Source organism: Mycena indigotica (genome assembly GCF_014461135.1).
Source record: "Mycena indigotica strain 171206Taipei chromosome Unknown Mind.scaff0010, whole genome shotgun sequence".
Lineage (NCBI taxonomy): Eukaryota > Fungi > Basidiomycota > Agaricomycetes > Agaricales > Mycenaceae > Mycena > Mycena indigotica.
The window spans coordinates 3,360,374-3,378,506 of NW_023503009.1; the positions used below are offsets into that span (position 1 = coordinate 3,360,374).

An 18,133-nucleotide genomic window follows, 5' to 3' on the forward strand; every position below is an offset into this window, starting at 1 on the left:
AACATGATCACTTACAAATTGCACTCATTGCCCGACTACCCGGATTCCATTCTGCGATTCGGAACCACAGACTCCACCTCAACCCAAAATGTATGTATGATACATTTCCCGAGCACTGTTGACTTACTCTCATTTCTAGGGAGAGTTAGCTCATCGGCTCGTGAAACTGCTCTACCGAAGGACAAATAAACGTGATCATGTCCGGCAAATCGCGAAACATGAGCATCGTCGACGTTTGATCCGTGCGATGTGGGAACGGCGCAAGTGGTACAAGGATCGAGAGAAGACCACGACAACTAGCGCAACGGAAGGAACAGTCCACACCAACCAAGGCACTTCCAACACCAATCAACAAGCTGGTCGCCGGCGGAAACTACAGTCCAGCTTGCGCCCGAAACCCCATTCTTCCTATGGCGCCTACGTGCCACCAGAACAACACCATTATATATCGGATTCTCGAAGATCCTTCTGGCGTCTTTCCGATCTCGAGTTCGATACAGACTCTGATTCTGGTGGTGACGGGCCTGCTTTTGGCTCGCATGGTTCGTCTGCATAACCCAGGTTATTCCTATCTAATGAGTTCTGGCTAGGAGATTGATAAGCAAGATGACCCCGCCTTGAAAGTAGGGTTTCTTGAAAATTTTGGGATCAACGCTAATATCCAGTAGAATTTTGTTCTTAATTTGAAGGCTCATTTGCGCTGTCGCCTACTCGACTTGGAAGAGAGCGATGACATGCCGTTTAGCCAAGACGATCTAATCAAGGTTGTCATCGAGAAGGAATTACTCTACACTCACGCGACAATGCGGGTGAATTATACGACATACGATGTTCGAAGGGATCAAGACATGTTGAACCCACGTACACGAAAGTTCTTCATGGTTCACGCGCAGGATTCCGTAGACCCCCACCGCTTTTGATATGGGGAAATCCTGGGTATATTTCATGCATATGCGTCTCTTCTGGACCAGCCGGGCAAACCAAAGCGCCTTGAATTCCTTTGGGTGCGATGGTTCCAACGAGATATGACATATTTGTGTGGTTTCAAGGCGAAACGGCTACCTCGATTGTGTTACATGCCCCACCAAAGCGAAATTGCCTTTGGCTTCCTGGACCCGCAAGTTGTTGTTCGTGGGTGCCATTTGATTCCTGCCTTCAGCCATGGACGCACAACCGAATATCTACCGAAATCAATCGCTCGCCCTGAAGCAGCATCGGATCAAGACTGGCGGTTTTATTATGTGAACATGTGAGTTCAAGTATTCGCGTTCAGCATATGCTTACTAAAACAAGGTTGTCGATCGAGACATGCTTATGCGATACCACAGTAATGTGGTTGGCCATCGCAGTGCTGCACCGAATGTGGATCAAGATGTCCCCATGCTTGATGTACCCAACGAAGCTACTGCTGATCAGCAAGATGTCCTGCTCGGGGATCAACTGGTGAATGAGGAGGAAGAGGAAGACCCAGACTGGTGTGGCAATACGCGGTGGGAACCGCATAGTGATGGTGAAGAAGATGGAGAAGAAGATCAGGATCAGGATGAGATGCTGGTTGGAGACGAGGCAGTCCGAAATCGTCTGCATCTCGCAGACTGATTCTCTGCGGACAATGGAAGGGCAGAGTATTGCAAACACCATCTTAATGATCCAAGCAGACTTGTAATTTGAGTCGGCTCCTTCTTAGAAACGGCAACGGCAACGGCAACTTGCCGACCTTCGACACAATCTCTTTGGCCGGCATCCTGGCCGTCTTTTGTACTCTCGCTACCGCCCCGACCCAGCTCCGATTTGCAAACCGAACCGCCTCCCGCTCTTCCGCCCGTTAAACCGTGACATAAAGTCAGGTCGGCGCTCTATCCTTCGAGGCAAGTCTGACAATGTCAAGAACGGGTCCGCAAACGCTCAAGAACGCATCTCGGTCGCCTTCAACGACTGCTTCAGAACTCGCCGCCACTTTCTCAGCACTCGGGTTGACGATGGCCGTTGTCACCGTCACCGTCACCCATCACCCACATTCACCAGCGGCGAGCGATGAGGTCTCTTCGATGCCTTCGTCCTGTACACGCCCAAGAAGGCTTCGGGACGGTGTACGTCGTAGCATTGCCGCATCCGGCCACGGGCCGGCCCGTTCTCAAGATTGGACACTCCATTGACTGTTGGCGTCGTCTGCGCCAGCACCGATCGCATTGCAACGGCCAAACCTTCACTCTGCTACTGGCTTTTGCCGTCCCCAGTCGTATTCTGCTTGGTAAGCAACTTTTCCTCTCGTTCCTTTTCACTGACTCTTCTTAGAACGAATCATCCACGACTACTTCGATTTCATCTGCCACAGCTGGCTGGGCGCAGTCTACTGCCAATTTTGCGACCAACGACATTTTGAATACTTCGACGCTGAAAGCTGCGGGCCCTTAGAGCATGTAATTGCGACTTTTCATACTATCATTGTGTATCAGGGGTGGGCATTACACCGAATTGTCTAGCCTGTTGTTGATTACAATAAACATTTCTTCTAAACTACAATGTACTTGTGAGGTATGAAAATTTTTTTACCAGATTTACAACCTACTTGCACTGGATGAAAAGGATTTTGGACCCCTTGTAAGCATGTCACAAGGTATTGTGTGGATCAAAAGGAGTCACAACAAATGGTCGAATTTGGTGATGACTCTTAGTGTGGCGAACGTAATCAGCTTCTTGGGACTTCAAGTTCAGAAAAGTCTCGTCATCCTTCTCCATCATTAAGTTTCTCCTGCGTAAGGCTATTTTCCCATCGAGTCTAACAAATGTACTTCTACTTCTAGGTTTGACAATTTGTCGCATTGCGTTTGGCCACTATCCAACGACTGTCTTCAACTGATTGAGTGCGGCTTTGGTCGCTCCGTCTTTGCGGCGCGCCGTTGTGTTATGATACTTCTGTTGTAGCAATGTTTTCGCCGGCCAGCGCTCAGGCGTACGAACCAGCCACGGATACTCTTTCTCAAGTTGACCCCAGAGTTTGTCGAGCGAATCGGTAGTCTGATGGCTGAGGGCTTTCGCGGGGTCCAAGTATTGTAGCGATGTGGTCAGTACACAATTCTCAATCCAAGTCAGTGACTTAAACCTAACAGTGATGGGAGCACACCTTAAACTCCTGAAGCTTCGTCTTTCGTTCTTCTTCAGGGATGTTACGATGCATCTTGGCCCAAAATGTATCGACTCCAAGGATGCTAAGTGCTCCCGGGGGCTTTTGATACATCTCTTTGTTATAGGAATCATTGGGCCGAGATGGCGGATCAGGAAGGGGAGTTGACTCGGTGCGGGCTGGTTGAGGAGGCGGCGAACGCTCCCGCGGCGCCGGCCCGTTCGAGCGGCGAGTGGGCGAACGAGAGCGAGAAGATTGGCGGGACATACGGTAGCCCGTCTCGATGAATGAAGCTCGAGTAGACTCCAGAGGAATGTTGGTCAGTACTCTGGGTAAGAGCACAGGGGATGGCGCGCGTCGCGGTCGGCGGAGGACCTTATTGGGCTGCATGGAAAGTTGCAGGCTGAAAGAGACACGACGTACATTATATATACTAGTATACGCTAAGTACAATGGGATCAAGTCGCCGTTCTTTGAGTCATCGTCCAAAGGGAACCATCGATCGCGTCCGGCGTCACCACCACGTGTTCAAGAGGCTCGTAAAGCGCTCGAAAGCCAAGTGGGCGATAGAGAAACTACAAACGGCGGAGACGGCAGATATCTGGGGCTTCCGCAACTGGTCGAAAGGGACACGCAACTACCCGACACCTGCAATAACGCGCCGTGGACAGGATCCAGCGGTGACCCATACGGAAAAATGCAACGCAATTAGAGATGAGTTGTTCCAGCCTCCACCGGTATTAGAACAAGAACCTGATGTCAACCTGAGTGATAGACTCGAGGACGACTTAGAATACCAGGAAGTTACCACAGAAGAGGTCCGCGAGGCAATTTTCGACTCCAGCACGTCATCTGCCCCTGGGGAAAGCCAGGTCTCCTACAAGATCCTCCGGTGGGCTTGGGGCGCAGACCCAGAGACGCAGGAAGAGATCACCACACTTATGCGGAAATGCCTCAAGAACGGCTACCACCCGCGACATTGGCGGAAGTCAATAGCAGTGGCGCTACGAAAGCCAAACAAGCCAGACTACTCAAACCCACGCGCGTATAGGCTAATTCAACTCCTAGAATGCCTAGGCAAGGTCCTCGAGAAAATTGTTGCAAGACGACTGGCTTACCTTGCTGGTCGTCATGACCTGGTCCCGGGCACGCAATTTGGAGGTGTATCTAACACATCAACCACAGATGCCTTGCTCACATTCACAAACGATGTGCAGGCGGCGTGGAACAACGGTAAAGTTACGTCTGCCCTAACATTTGACATCAAAGGGTACTTTGACTGCGTCAACCACAGGAGACTACTTAGCGAACTACGACGAAAAGGAATCCCGCTTGAATACGTCAAGTGGACAGCCGCGTTCCTGGAAGACCGCCAAGCCGCAGTATGCCTTGACGGGGTACGAGGGGAGATGAAGCCAGTCGAGAATGGAATCCCACAAGGCTCACCGGTCTCGCCAATCCTAGCGGCATTCTACAGCAGCGGGCTCCTTGAAGCATTTGAACCCAACAACTCAATCGTGGGACACATACCCCTCCCGGACGACCCATCGAACGTGTCTCTGATTATGTATGTAGACGATGGCAAACTGTACGTCTCATCATTTTCGCTCGATACTAACGTTAGGATGCTACGACTTGCCTACATTCGAGTACAAGACTGGCTACACGCAGCGGGACTAGACATCGATATTACCAAGCGGGAACTGATGCACTACACACGGCGGCGGAAGGACAAGTCCCCCTCAATCAAACTACCAGGCGCCGACGGCACCGACACTACAGTCCTGGTCTCAACCTCACTGAGGTGGCTCGGCGTGTTCCTTGACCGCAAACTCCTCTTCAACCACCATGTGAAGACACTCGCGGCCCGGGCAGCAAACACGGTCAACGGGATCACAATGCTCGCTAATACAGTCAAAGGGCTATCCCAAGGCCACCTACGACAACTATACCAGGCATGTGTCATTCCAGTTATGTGTTATGCAAGCTGTGTTTGGTGGACAGGCAAGAAGAGCCATGCCAAGGAGCTCGAGAAAGTCCAACGGAGAGCCCTAAGGTTGATATGCGCAGCATTTCGCACCACTCCTGTGCGCGCACTAGAAATCGAAGCATCAATACCCCCGATACACCTAGCGCTTGATCAGGCAAATCGGCGAGCAGGAATACGGTTCAACAAGCTGAGTACCCGAAACCCGGTCATCCAACGTCTACCTGATGTTTGGCGTAGCGGAAACCCTCCATTGGCTCCCCCACCAATGCCCATGAAACCCCAGAACAAGAACAAAGCCGACCAGCGGAAGACGACTCAGCTAGAAAGGCTTGCGCGGCACACGAGCCCACAGGACGAGAGAATTTCACCCTTCCTTACACCACCATGGCGTCGCACAGAGTCGGCCTTCGGGGGTAGGATGAAGGTGTCGACAACACAAGGAATGAACAAGGCAGAGGCAGCCAAAGCCCACGTTGAGCGAGTGGCGGACCTGGCACTACGCCCATCACACCTTCTTATCTATTCGGACGGCTCACTTAGGGAGATACACCGCATGAGAAGGGTTGGCGCGGGAGTGGTAATATACCGAGAGAACGAGGAAATGTTTGCGAACTCGCAAGGACTAGGTGGACACGCGGAAGTATATGACGGGGAGATGGCGGCTCTACTCCTTGGAGCCGCGAAGGCAACGGCAATGGCCAAAGCAGATGCTTCTATCAAGCACCTGCACTTTTTCGCGGACAACACATCAGCCATCAAAACCATCTTTAATCCCAAACCACGACCCGGACAGTTGGTCGCCCACCGTTTCCACACAATGGTTGCGGCTTTCCTCGACGACGACATGGACCGAACGGCAGAGATCGCGTGGGCCCCCGGACATGAAGACATACGGGGCAACGAGAGGGCAGACGAACTTGCGAAAGAAGGCACAGAGCGCGGCACGGAATTGCGAGGCACCAGAGCCAACGCCATCCGACGGTCGAAGGCCAAGCTGCAAAGGGACTGGCGCGGTGAGTGGAAACAGAACAGGAAAGCAGAGGGCGGGTTCGCGCTAGCTGACAAGATCAGGCCACCGCTGAAGCCTACGAAACACTTCAAGGCACTCGCCAGAAAACGGGAGGTCTTTGGTCGTTTAATCCAATGCCGCACAGGTCATGGATATACAGGCGAGTACTACAGTCGATTTGTCCCGGACGAGAGCGTTCACTGCCCCTGCGGGGCAGAGTTGCAGACACGTACACATATCTTGCGCGAATGCACGCGCTACAGCCAACATCGATACCATCTAAAGAAGGCATCAAGAGATATAGCAATGACGGAAATCCTCGGCACACCGTCGGGGATAGCAGCGCTGTCCAAATTCCTCGAGGAATCCGGGGCATTCACGAAGACCGGAAGACCACGCGAAGAAACGACCCTTCCCACGCTGGAAGACGAGCCGGAGGCGGAATTATCTGACGATGAAGACGATGCGGGCGGCATCGAGGACCATGGTTAGATGGATGGAAGGACGACCTGAAGATGTTCAAGAGCGGCGGGATAGCCCTCTTACACACGAACCTCACTGCCAACCCGCCCAATTATGGCCCCCCCTATGACCTTCATGCTCTACGCTCGCCAAATAACTCACGGGACGTCAGCGAATCAGACGCTGCTCAAATTCGTACACGGAAACCAATATATCAACCCCCGCAGGGCAACAAATGACACTCAACCCAACCCGGCCCTTGCTCTCCGAGCACCGCGCCTTAGTAGCACACGCATACTTGTACGCGGTATATAAATGTGATTCAAAAAAAAAAAAAAAAAAAGTCACCACCACGTGCTCACACCACGTGCTCACACCACGTGCTCACACGTGGTGGTGACACCGGACGACGTTTCTTTCAAGTTGCCTTTCAGCACAAGAAAAGGTAGGAGGCATCCTTGCGCTGGTGCACTCGTGAAGCATCGTCCCTAGATCCTCATGTTTCCGCCTTTCCTCGCCCGCACGCCTTACACCAAACACGGCAGTATCAAACATAGCGGAGGGATTCTAGGCCTCGAGACGGCAAATACTTAGCAACTGCAGGTGCCGATAGCAGCGCTCCTTTCGAACGGTAAATTGACGTGCCTTAGGGTGGGAAGGAACTCGTGTGTGGGATACTTCCTCCAGGACCGAATATTCTCGGCCTGCGCCGCCTGGAGAACGTGGTATTACGTCCTCTCTTCTATGGGTTCGTCAAAAAGACCAAGTTGAGGAAATTCTGTGGTTTGGGACCCAGAAAGGTTTTGTTTGTGCTTGGCGTTGCTACCAAGGGGTGCGTTCGCGGTGATTCCATTAACTTGACCGACTCAAGAGTCCTTGACAGAAATTTGAAGAAGTATTCACAATGGCACTGGAGCTATCCGCCGAAATCACCTGCCTCGCTTACGATTCCGTCAACAATCGTTTAGCCTTGGGAACTCGACGCAACCGCGTTCAATCTTGGTCTATCAGCGCGCCGAAAGAGCAAGTGCGCTGGACAGCCGAGTTGATTTTCGACATCGAACTTGAGAGCCCGGGGGCTATCGATTTCCACAGGAACATGCAAGAGCCGGACCGGCTCATATACGTCTATATCTCTGAAAGCCCTGGCCGCGTGTACGCCAATTTCAGAAGATGGTCTACAACTGACTTTCTGAATAGTTGGACGTTGAACGGGGAAGATGGTACCGTTCGAAGCAGTTGGGATGCGGGGGCCGGAATGTAAGTTGTTACTTGCTAATTGATCAGAACTGGAGCGCCGCGTTTAGTGGATTCCTTGCTCCAAACGTGGACCAGGGCGTGTTTGGGCTTGGAGACATGCAATCCGGACCAGCCATCTACCGATATCGTGATAACGTTCGCACTCAAACCCTTGATGTTCCTCACCGACGCGAGTGGCTGCGACCCTTGCAGTTCCGTTGGGCCGATCGTGGCACCACGATCGTATCTGGAAGCGACCACGGTGATATATATATATTTGACTATCAAACAGGTGAAAGGCAGCAGAAGGTTCAAGTCAGCACAGATGGCGAATGGGTCCAGGCCGTTGCAGTGAGTAGTTATCTCAATGAACTCCCACAATTGTCTGACGTCCTCCCCAAGGTTGCCGAGATTGAAGAGATTTCCACCATTTTTGCTGCCCAAAGTCGTATGACAGAAGGCAAAGAAGACATTATCGTCTACAAACGGTTACGGGCAGTAGGGTGGAATCTGTTCATGGAACGGATATTTTGGCCTCTGATGGTGTTGGGATTCATGATATTCTTTATGCAGAACTTCATCATGCCTTTGATGCCAGCCGGAGGCCAGGCGACAGCACACCGCGGACAATACAAGGAAACTCAGGCCAAGGAGACGGCGGCCGAACAAACGGTGTGGGGAAGGGCGCACGCCACACACCACCGACAATACAGGAAGGAAAGCCAACCTAAGCAGACAGCAGCTAAGGAGCCGGTGCGGGGAAAGTCGTACGCGACCGTTATCCGCATGTAGGGCTATCAGCGAGCCTCGATGTATTCAACTAGATCAGATTTGAAGTGTTCATCCATTTTACGCTGGGCAGCCTCGGCGAGACTAAGTTCTAATGGTAGATTATCACTTATTCGTCAGTCATTGAGCTCGATGGTAGAACTGGGAATGGTCCGGGGCCGAGAACAGGAGACCAACTTAGATTCCAGTTAAGAGTTGCCTTGCAGTTCGTAGTAAAAAAGCTCCTCCAGCCTGCATTTTGAGTGCGGCATTGATGAGAGGATTGCTGCCTTCGCCAGCGGTTTGTGGACGCAGAGCGCGGTCGACAGTTACGGGAGGCAATACCAACCGTTCGCATCCCCTCCAAATGAGTTGCAACGAAGCGCAAAGCGCGCTCCCGTTTGTGGTGAAGATATACTCTGATCCGCGGTCACGAGGTCAGCTACGTCGCACTTTTCTTCCCAAGACCACCGTCGGACCACCACCACTGTTGGGCGCGCTCTGCGTCAACAAACTACGCGACATAGGGAAGATATGATAGGCAGAGGGTTTTGGTGAGTGGTCGTCTTTCGCCCAAGTTGTAACAGGAGCTCACGCAAAGCTATTGATCAGCGAAACGTTCTACACGCTTTACAAGAGCTAAGGCTAAGGATAAGGAGCTCGACGAAAGTCATGAGAATGGGCTTGGGAAATGCCCATGTCAATGCTCTCGTGAACTTGTCCCATTGCAGCCTGAGACTTTTCCAGGTTCTGAAAATCGACGAGACTTTCATCTACCTATGCCACGACACTGTACATGTCCGCCGATAATTCTATGCGCTTTCTCTTACGTACCTCCTTTTTGCGACCGCCGTTTGCATTTGCGGCGATCTCATAACTCCTCGCCGAAGAATATCGTCCTTTGGAACGCAATCCTCCTCTCCCCTTCACCCGCAGTGCTTTGCTCCGATTTCCAGCTACCGTCATTTCTTGCACCGGGCCTCCGCGGCACCTTCAGTTGTGACAAGCGACTGCCGGCTTTCCGCAAATGCGGTATTGCGTTTGCCTTGGGGACATGCCTCTATTGGGGGATGAAAACACGATCTGCGGGCTCTCGTATCTTGCCCAATGCCATCCTCGACTCGGAGCATTATTCCAGGGTCTTCCGAAGATTTGGCGTTGGCCACCACCTTTCATTCGCGACAAATCATTCTGTAACTTGACCGTTTTTCTCTTGCCAGCAAGCTACCTCGACAATCCAGCACATTTGTATTTGTTGTTTGTAATGTTCGTGAACAGAGAAGAAAAGTATCGGTTGATAATGCGAATGAGTGCAGGGGAGTCAAAGTCATAAGCCAAAGGCGACAGTGAAGAGGAACAGATTGCGAACACAACAAGGAGGAGGAGTCTAATTTTTGCCCAGTTGGCTCCTCGTTGTCAGCAAATGATAGCATCCTTCACCGAGCTCAGAGGCGGCATAGTTAGAGGATAGAGCGTTTGATCGGCGCTGAAGAAGGTTGGTTGGACTTATACTTGGTATAATACGAGTTACTAGTATTTGCATATTACATACACAGGCAAACAATTGAGCTACAAAATCTCATCTGGGCGTCAGAAGGCTATCTTGCTTCGCTGAAGGAAAGGTTTCAGATAACATAATTGACAAGACATCGAAACTCCAACCAAATATTCTATCGCAGCGCGATTGTGAGCTGAGAGGGATCTGGAACCATCAATTGCACTGGAGTTCAACTCAGAAAAGTCGATGACGTGGGACGCTCGCTACGATTGTAGTCAGAATTTCTGTTCAGACAGCAGAAGATCAGGAGTGACCTCCTTCTCGGCGTCTCCGCTCTTCAACGTGAAATCGGAGGCCTGAGCTGGCAGCTGACTTGGTAGAATTATCGGAGGTTGACCATATTGTTGAGCAGGCGGCAAGTATGAATACAGCCCTTGTGTCGGTGGAGTTCTGTAATAATACGGAGACGTGGGAGTGTAAGCCGTCGTTGGAAGCGCTAGGGTCGGAGGAGAGAACACCGGATGAGTAGATATCGGTGCAATGAGATGCTGATTAATGAGTCGAGTATTCAATGCAGAAGGCTGCGACGTCGGCGAATAGGCGACTGGTGCTTTCGCGGTATCGAGAAGTTGTTGTAATGAGCTTGAGGAAATAATACCGCTAGCAGCGAAGCCAACGTAGACGGCAAAGCCAATCTGAGGTTGCTGCTGAAGAAGGGCCAATGCGCGCTTGGGGTGAGTAAACGCAAAAGCCTGATCATAAGAGGTCCAAGTCAGGTGGATTCTCGAGACTTCGAACTCTAGCGCCAATACCTTCATTTGGGCAAGTATCTCTTGTAGCTCCATTGAACTGCAGTCGTGTCCACACGACCTATTTTCCTCATCTCGTGCATCGTAGCTTTCACCCGCTTTCGACATGGGAAATCCAAGCCAGCAAGAAGACGACAGTCTAGATGCCGGGAGCTTGGCTCACGAAGATTTCAAGCACGAGAACGAGCCTGTGAGAGCCGAAGGGCCTCAAACCGATGAAGATGAATCTGTTCCCGGGTGTCGAGCCGCAGCTAGCAGAGCTCCAACGCGTGGTTGCTTTCCAAACAGCCGTCGAAGCTGCAACTCTTGACAACGGTGGGATGTCTCCCGACGACATTGAAGCCCTTCGCTACCCTCCCCACGATATTCCCGACATCTCTGATCCTTCATTTCCACCATTCACTCGATCTCTACCTCGCCACTGCTCGCGCAGCTGAAGAGGTTCACAATGACTGTCGGACCGCTGCCAAAAGACAACACCCTGAAGACGACATTTTCTCTTACTACCAGAGTTGGAAACGGGTGGCCCGAATGAGCGGGGTAGCCAACTCTTTCGAAACAAGGCATCCGACTGCCTCATGGGTATCTGGGCTGTCGCTGACCTACGTCCTCAACTGCGCTACAAGAAGATTCACGTCTTGCAACGCTTCATTGTCGGCGGTCCTAACAAGCCAAAAACCCTAAAGTCTTGAACGTTTCCTTCTCTCCACCATCTCTCCGCCATTCAGAAGGAAGGGCTCCGAATTTGGGATTGTCAACAGTTCCACAAGCCCCTTGTAAACCTTTTCGAGATACAAGCAGAATGCGCATTCAAGACGCTCCTTGTATTTCTGAGACCTGCGCTCTCGTACTGCAGCTGCTGCGTCGGATTCGCTATTTCGAGGGACGTAACTATTAGGTGGGTCGCACTACTTTTGATGTGGTTGAGCACCAGGCGACGGAGGTACGAGGCTTCGACTTCGGGAAGGAAAAAATCGATAGTTGTCGCTGCGAGAACGCTCGGCTAGTGATTGAGCAGCAGGATAATGTTCCAGATCGATTTTTCAGAACCGCGGCCAATGGACCGTTGGGACATCGCAGGAGGCGGAACGGTGGGTGGAGTGGTTGTGAACCATGCGGGAGATTTGGCGGGCAGATCTTCGATTCTGTCGGTTTCAATTTTAAGATCTAGAAATCGCGAGGCGCAAACGGAACGCAAGCGTAGTTCGAGATTCGCCTAATCCTGCAGAAGCACCAGGCTTTAAGTCAAACAATAAACCGCCTGAGCTCAGCCAGCCTAGGACATAGAAATGAGCAACAAGCGAGTGGCAGAAATGGAAAACTTGCCTCATTTCACCAGCTCTACCTCGAGGGAGTATCAGGTAAGGCCGCAGGTTTGCGTGATGACGTAGGCTAGAGTTTACTCCCAATTCTCGGCCGCTACGTCGCCCCTTATTGCGGACCGTTTAGCCGTCAGATTAGGGAGCTGGGCGTTGAATCTTGCGAGAGAGAGAGATACGAAATGTCTCGATCGACGGCAAGTTTTTTCGAATAGGCGACTCGAGCTGGGCCCGCAAAGTACCATCAGCGAAAAAAACAAAACGGCAAAATATCAAGAACGACTCACCAGAAGCCAACATTACGATGTGTGCCAGCGGTTTGTTGGCGCAGAGCGCGCCCAACAGTGACCAGAAATAAGGCCTACCATCGAAGGCGCAGAACGCGCCCAACGGTGGTGGAGGCTTGGGAAGAAAAAGGGGATTGGTGTGACGTGACTGATGGTCATGCGCTCTCTGATAACAGCCGCCAACCTGGGATGAACGAGAGCGCGCTTTGCGCTTCGTTACTGTGTGTCTGGGATAGAAGTAAACGTGTGCGCGCATAGCGCAGCGTGTTAACTCGTGGCTAATCTGCTCCTTAACTTCGATCTGGACGAACCAGCAGCGACACGTTCTTGCACTCTCTCGTGTTGTGTTGGACTCTCTTTTCTTTGCTCTCTTCTCGTCATCTAAGCAAGCCGAGGTAACTAAAACTAATCCATAAGTATAAGCTCATATCTCTTCTAGTAACAATGCGACTTTGAACGACATTACAACATGCTCCGCAATCCCATCCACACTTGGCCCAGGAATCCCCCCAAAGATATCGACCACATGCATTTTCTTGTCGTCTCACGTCGCCAGTCCTCCTCTATTTCGAATTCGCCTCCAATCTTTCTCGTCCGATAGTCTTCCCTCCGCGTGTACTTGGATTGCTTATGTCATTCACTACGATGCCCTAGAATCACGTAATCCACTGTTCATCCTGCGGGCAATCGTGGGCAAGATACCGATGATGACGATTCACCAACAGACGACCCGGCAGACGCAATGAATGACCAAGAACGCGACGAGCGCAGAAGAAAGCAACAACAAGCCCGTAGGAAGACGGCCCGTGCTCATAGATAGATGCAAGGTTTTTTTACTCCACCTAGAGGTTCCTGTACATTTTCTCATGTTGACATAGTTCCGAGTCATGGCAAGAGATATACGATGTCTTCGGCGATGGGCATGACTACGATTATGCTTTGGAGGATGATGACGGTAACGAAGGCGAATACGGCAAATCTGAAGCCGCGTGTACGGGTGTGCGCAAGCTTGCATTTCCCAAAATTATCCATTACTCGTTCAGGTCCTTGACAATATCTTCCTAACAGAAGATGACGATCTTATTCGCGTGAAAGATGCTCCTGAGCGTTTACAACTCGCGTTATCTACCAAAACTCCAGTCATAACACTCACACTCCATCTCTCTTCCGACGAACTTCTCCAAGAAGAAAGCCTTGGACTATTACACTCCCAATGGCGAACTCAACCCTTTCAGCCCGTAACTGGTTGAAGCTGTGCTGTTCGAGTCTGTTGAAGTGTACCCTTCATTTGGCATCACAGGCGCGACCACCTCTTTCTAGTTGGTTCTGGTTCTTCTCCCAGGGATCTTTTGGACTTGAAGGAGCTCTAAAAGTATTGCTCTCTGTGTGACCGTCGTCGACGCCCGGCTCAAGGTGACAGATTCCTCCTCTGAACAAGACATTGCATGTCAAGCGCCGAAGTGGTGGCAGAAGTGGCCTCTGATCAAGCGCAAGGACAAAAGAGACGACGAGATGCAATTCCGCTTCCACGACGACAACGAAGAGGAACAGCCAGATATTGATCCATCTCTATGAATCGCAAAGCCAGCAGACCACAACAGGCAGCAACACTCGGAGGACACCGACGCGGCATCGACCAGGGTCCCCCCTGCCTGGCCAACTGCCACTACCAGCGGAAATGAACCCTCGGCGGGCGGCGATGATTCAGCAAGGATGGCAATGATTGGGGGTTATAAAAAAGGCATCGTTGATAATTATCCGTATCTTACACTGCAGTACCACTAAATAACGAGTGCCAGTTGTGCTCAGCTGTCGACGGGACTCGCCAGGTTGTACCACGCGTGCAAAGCTAAACAGCTAATCAGGGAAGCGGAAATGGCGGGCATCCTGGATGTGTGTTGAGAGGGACGTTCTTCCCAGCTCGGTTTTCGCGATAATGATTTCCAGCAGGTCGCCGCATCCTTGAGGACGACCCCAAACGAGGGAAGAAAGTTGAAAGCGCGGCAATGGAAGCGCACTCGAAGGATGGCCGCGGTTTATGATCCGGGGTGACAAAATCAGTCACGTCACACTTTTTCTTCCCAAGACCACCACCACCACCACTGTTGGGCGCGCTCTGCGCTATCGGTGGTGTGGCAAGTCTTGCGTTTTGTTGACCGCGCTCTGCGTCAACAAAATACGCGAGGTATGGAAGACGGAAGTCGTCCAAGCTGTAACAGGAGCTCGTACGATGCTCTTTTTGCCGTCTCAGACAGTCCGCTGACCCTAACTTGGGCTCAACGCGCTAGAAAAGAAAAGCTAGCTCCCTTCAATGCCGATGGACCACAAACACATCGAAATGCTTGCCAAGCATCTGAATTGGCGCAACGCTTCCTGCCTGACCTTTCCTGACGATCGCAAACATGGAACACTTAGGAGCGACGCTAGGGCCGAGAGTTGCGATTAAATTCTGACCTACGTCATCGCCAGAACGACTTAAATTCGCCCCCTCGTTCGATTCGCCCGCCATCCAACCATGCCCGTCTTCTCCGCCAACTCTCTGCCGCATTCTCCCCTGATTCCCTTGGCCCTCCCTGGTCGCGGCAAGGAATACCCCAATCTGTCGTTGGCCCCCGGGCCATCCTTTTGCTATCAAGCTCAAGGATGGTACCTTCGCTGACGTCTACATCTATCATCAAGACACGTCTCAGGCGGGACTAGAAAAGACTTGGGCATGGGAGCGTACTCTCACCATTCCAAACAAAACTGAATCAGAGTTGGTGGAATCAGGTCAGCCTTTGCTTTCTGCCATTGGCTACCTGTTCTTCATCTGTTCTAGGATGGCTCAGACTCAAAAGTGGCGACCTTATTGCGTCTCGCAGTTCTGCTGGAACTCAGCTCCCTCGCGATGACGTTCCCATGGCTTGGGTCGTCGGCAAGTAAGTTTCAATGCGCGCTTTGCTGTTTTACCCATTTAATTGACCTCTGTCTACAGAGAGCTCATTCCTCTCGATATCAGCGACGCTACACTTATCCAACGTAACCATTTTCTGGGACCTAGCACCGAACGCACCTTGCAGCGCCCAGCGGTTCAAATTATCGATGGCCAACAGACACTTGTTGGCGGTATAGCTTTCGAACGAAGCCCGATTGCCAAGTCAGTCAATGACGCGCGTGATCAAGTTGCTGCGGCTCTCGAAAAACAAGATTATGTTAGGGTTCGTTTTCTTGTTATTGTGTTGGTCCAATGTACTGAGTCCATCAAGGCATTCACCTCAGCTGCCATGTACTCTCTGGAGCTTGGCCCCGATGTCGTAACTGAACCTTTGCGTCAAGCTGCCTCGCTGCTCAACGTCCCATCATACGCAACAGAGGGCAACTACGCGTTCGGTACAACCCAACTCAACGTGGCTGCTGCCCAACGCCCTGACGCAGAAAACAGTGCGATCATTTTCATACCTCATTTTTGGTTGACCAAACATTGTATTAGATTCTCTAGCCACAGACCTCAGTTTCTTTGGTGGAGCTCACATAGACGACAAGGACAGTGTTGGCCATTATACTATGGTGGAACAAGCGTTGTGCAAATATTCTCGAGCAGTGGTGCGAGGGTACTGGACCATTCCCCACATGTCTTAAGTACAAGTAGAGTTCGGATTATATCTAGTTGTCGCGCATCAGTTGTCTTTGGCTAGATGCGGGCCTACGATTCTCTTGATCTTTGGAAATCCCGCTTGATCGCGAGATCGTTATTTCGTTTGTAAGAAAACATGTACGCTCAGCTTGCCAGTTGTAAACGCAATATGATGAATTTATGCGAACAAGTCCGCCCGAGAGGGAGCTTGTCAGATCCCAATCGCCAGCGCTGGCGCGCTGCGCGAGCGGCTGACCAATTCCTGACTAATATCTCCCTGGGACTTCTCCGCGCCGGTTGGAACCCGTGCGATTATGGGATGAGTAAGAGATGATATTATTGAGCTATTGATATTCGTAGGACGTGCAACGTGATTCTAGGCTCGTCCTGGTCGACGTCGACGTACAGTTCTGAGTTCAGTACCGTCGCAGGATCAACAGTGGATTACGTGATTCTAGGGCATCGTACTGAATGACATAAGCAATCCAAGACAGACTATTATCTTTCATCGCAATTAATGACGACAAGACAGCGCTGGGCGGCCATTCTACCTCCCAACGACGCTATGGGAACAGCATCAAGCTTGTAGACGTATACATTACCAGAAGTCTGAAAATCGCGGGAGTAGGGTGCAGTTTGCTGGTGTCTGGCTGACCCAGTGATGATGACCGTCAATGAAGACTTGGGGGAAGACGCTGATGGGTTAGATTTTGTGTGATGCTCAAACTGAAGCGCATACCTGATTTATTCCTCCTCGACCTTCACAAGGATGGACGATTTTAAGCGGCACTGAGAAGCAAAAACGCCATCCCAAATGATGCGAGAATAGAGGACACGAAGAAGAAGCGGTCCAGCAGGAGCATTTTGCACTTTGTAAAGCCAAGTTGTATAATGATGTAGGTCAGAGTTTACTCCCAATTCTCGGCCACAGCGTCGCGCGAGCCGTTTACCCAGGGCCGTCAGATTAGGGAGCTGGGATATGACGATTGAGCTCCCATGTTGAAACTTGCGAGAGAGATGAGAACTCACCCAATTTCTCGATTGACAGCAAGTTTTCGAATAGGCGACTCATCGAGCTGGGCCCGCAAAGCCCCATCAGCGAAAAAACAAAACGGCAAAATGTTAAAAACAACTCACCAGAAGCCAACATTACGATGTGTGCCAGCGGTTTGTTGGCGCAGAGCGCGCCCAAAAGTGACCAGAAATAAGGCCTACCACCGAAGGCGCAGAGCGCGCCCGAACGGTGGTGGAGGCTTGGGAAGAAAACGGGGATTGGTGTGACGTGACTGATGGTCATGCGCTCTCTGATAACAGTAGCGTAGCGGCGGCCAAGATAGGAGGACGTTCCAAACAGCGACATTCTGAGGCAAGGTTAACCAGGAGTTAGATACTAGTACTATATTTGGGAGTGCACTTTACGTACATAGAAGATAACCCTAGCTGAGCTTCGGGGTATACCCTAGGGTATATCCTAGGGTATACCCTAGGGTATAAAATAAATATCTTATTTCTCTCTCACTTTCTGCATCTCCAAAAAGGTTATCTTTTGCGATGTTAGAAAGACGCTCAGAAAGATGCTCTTTCTCTTTCTCTTTTTTCCAGGAACAAAGAACATCTTTGCATTGCAACAAAAGAGAAAGAGAAAGAACATCTTTCTGAGCGTCTTTCTGCATCATTGAAATCAGTTCTTTGTGCTGCTCAAAAAGGAACACAAAAAGGGGCAATTTCAAGTGATCTTTTTGTTTTTACACAAAGGTGTCCTTTTTATATAAACAGAAAGAAGCGATGAAAGCCCGTCTTTTAAATGATCTTTCATGACCAGGGAAAGGTCAGCTTTCTTTCTGTCTGAAACGCAAGCAAAAAGTCATTGTTTTCATATCTGTTTCCATGCAATTAAAATTCAGTATTTCTTTCGCTGAGAAATGTAGATAAAAATATGTAAAATTAATTCATGTTTTTACTGGGAAAGAAAATTTTCAATTTGCCGTGTGAGTTCCTCTCCGAGTTTCGCCTTC

At 50.8% G+C, this 18,133-nt stretch overlaps 3 protein-coding genes across 3 annotated transcripts; all 3 read left to right on the top strand.

The window, feature by feature from the left end:
* Nucleotides 1-3: 3 nt before the first annotated feature.
* MIND_01147300 (uncharacterized protein) lies at nucleotides 4-920 on the top strand (the record flags this gene model as incomplete). Its single annotated transcript, XM_037368004.1, has 5 exons — nucleotides 4-90; nucleotides 140-242; nucleotides 301-542; nucleotides 591-623; nucleotides 669-920. The coding sequence occupies 5 exons, from the start codon at nucleotides 4-6 to the stop codon at nucleotides 918-920; spliced, it is 717 nt and encodes a 238-aa protein (XP_037215836.1).
* Nucleotides 921-1,076: 156 nt separating this feature from the next.
* Nucleotides 1,077-2,415, top strand: MIND_01147400 (uncharacterized protein; the record flags this gene model as incomplete). The annotated part of the gene is made up of 6 exons (XM_037368005.1): nucleotides 1,077-1,249; nucleotides 1,294-1,327; nucleotides 1,688-1,842; nucleotides 1,889-2,039; nucleotides 2,102-2,251; nucleotides 2,296-2,415. The coding sequence occupies 6 exons, from the start codon at nucleotides 1,077-1,079 to the stop codon at nucleotides 2,413-2,415; spliced, it is 783 nt and encodes a 260-aa protein (XP_037215837.1).
* Nucleotides 2,416-6,638: 4,223 nt separating this feature from the next.
* Nucleotides 6,639-8,616, top strand: MIND_01147500 (WD40 repeat-like protein; the record flags this gene model as incomplete). Its single annotated transcript, XM_037368006.1, has 10 exons — nucleotides 6,639-6,780; nucleotides 7,020-7,030; nucleotides 7,078-7,129; nucleotides 7,180-7,188; nucleotides 7,236-7,417; nucleotides 7,469-7,740; nucleotides 7,786-7,845; nucleotides 7,893-7,980; nucleotides 8,038-8,175; nucleotides 8,227-8,616. 10 exons carry the CDS (start codon nucleotides 6,639-6,641, stop codon nucleotides 8,614-8,616), a joined length of 1,344 nt encoding a protein of 447 aa, XP_037215838.1.
* Nucleotides 8,617-18,133: the final 9,517 nt, after the last annotated feature.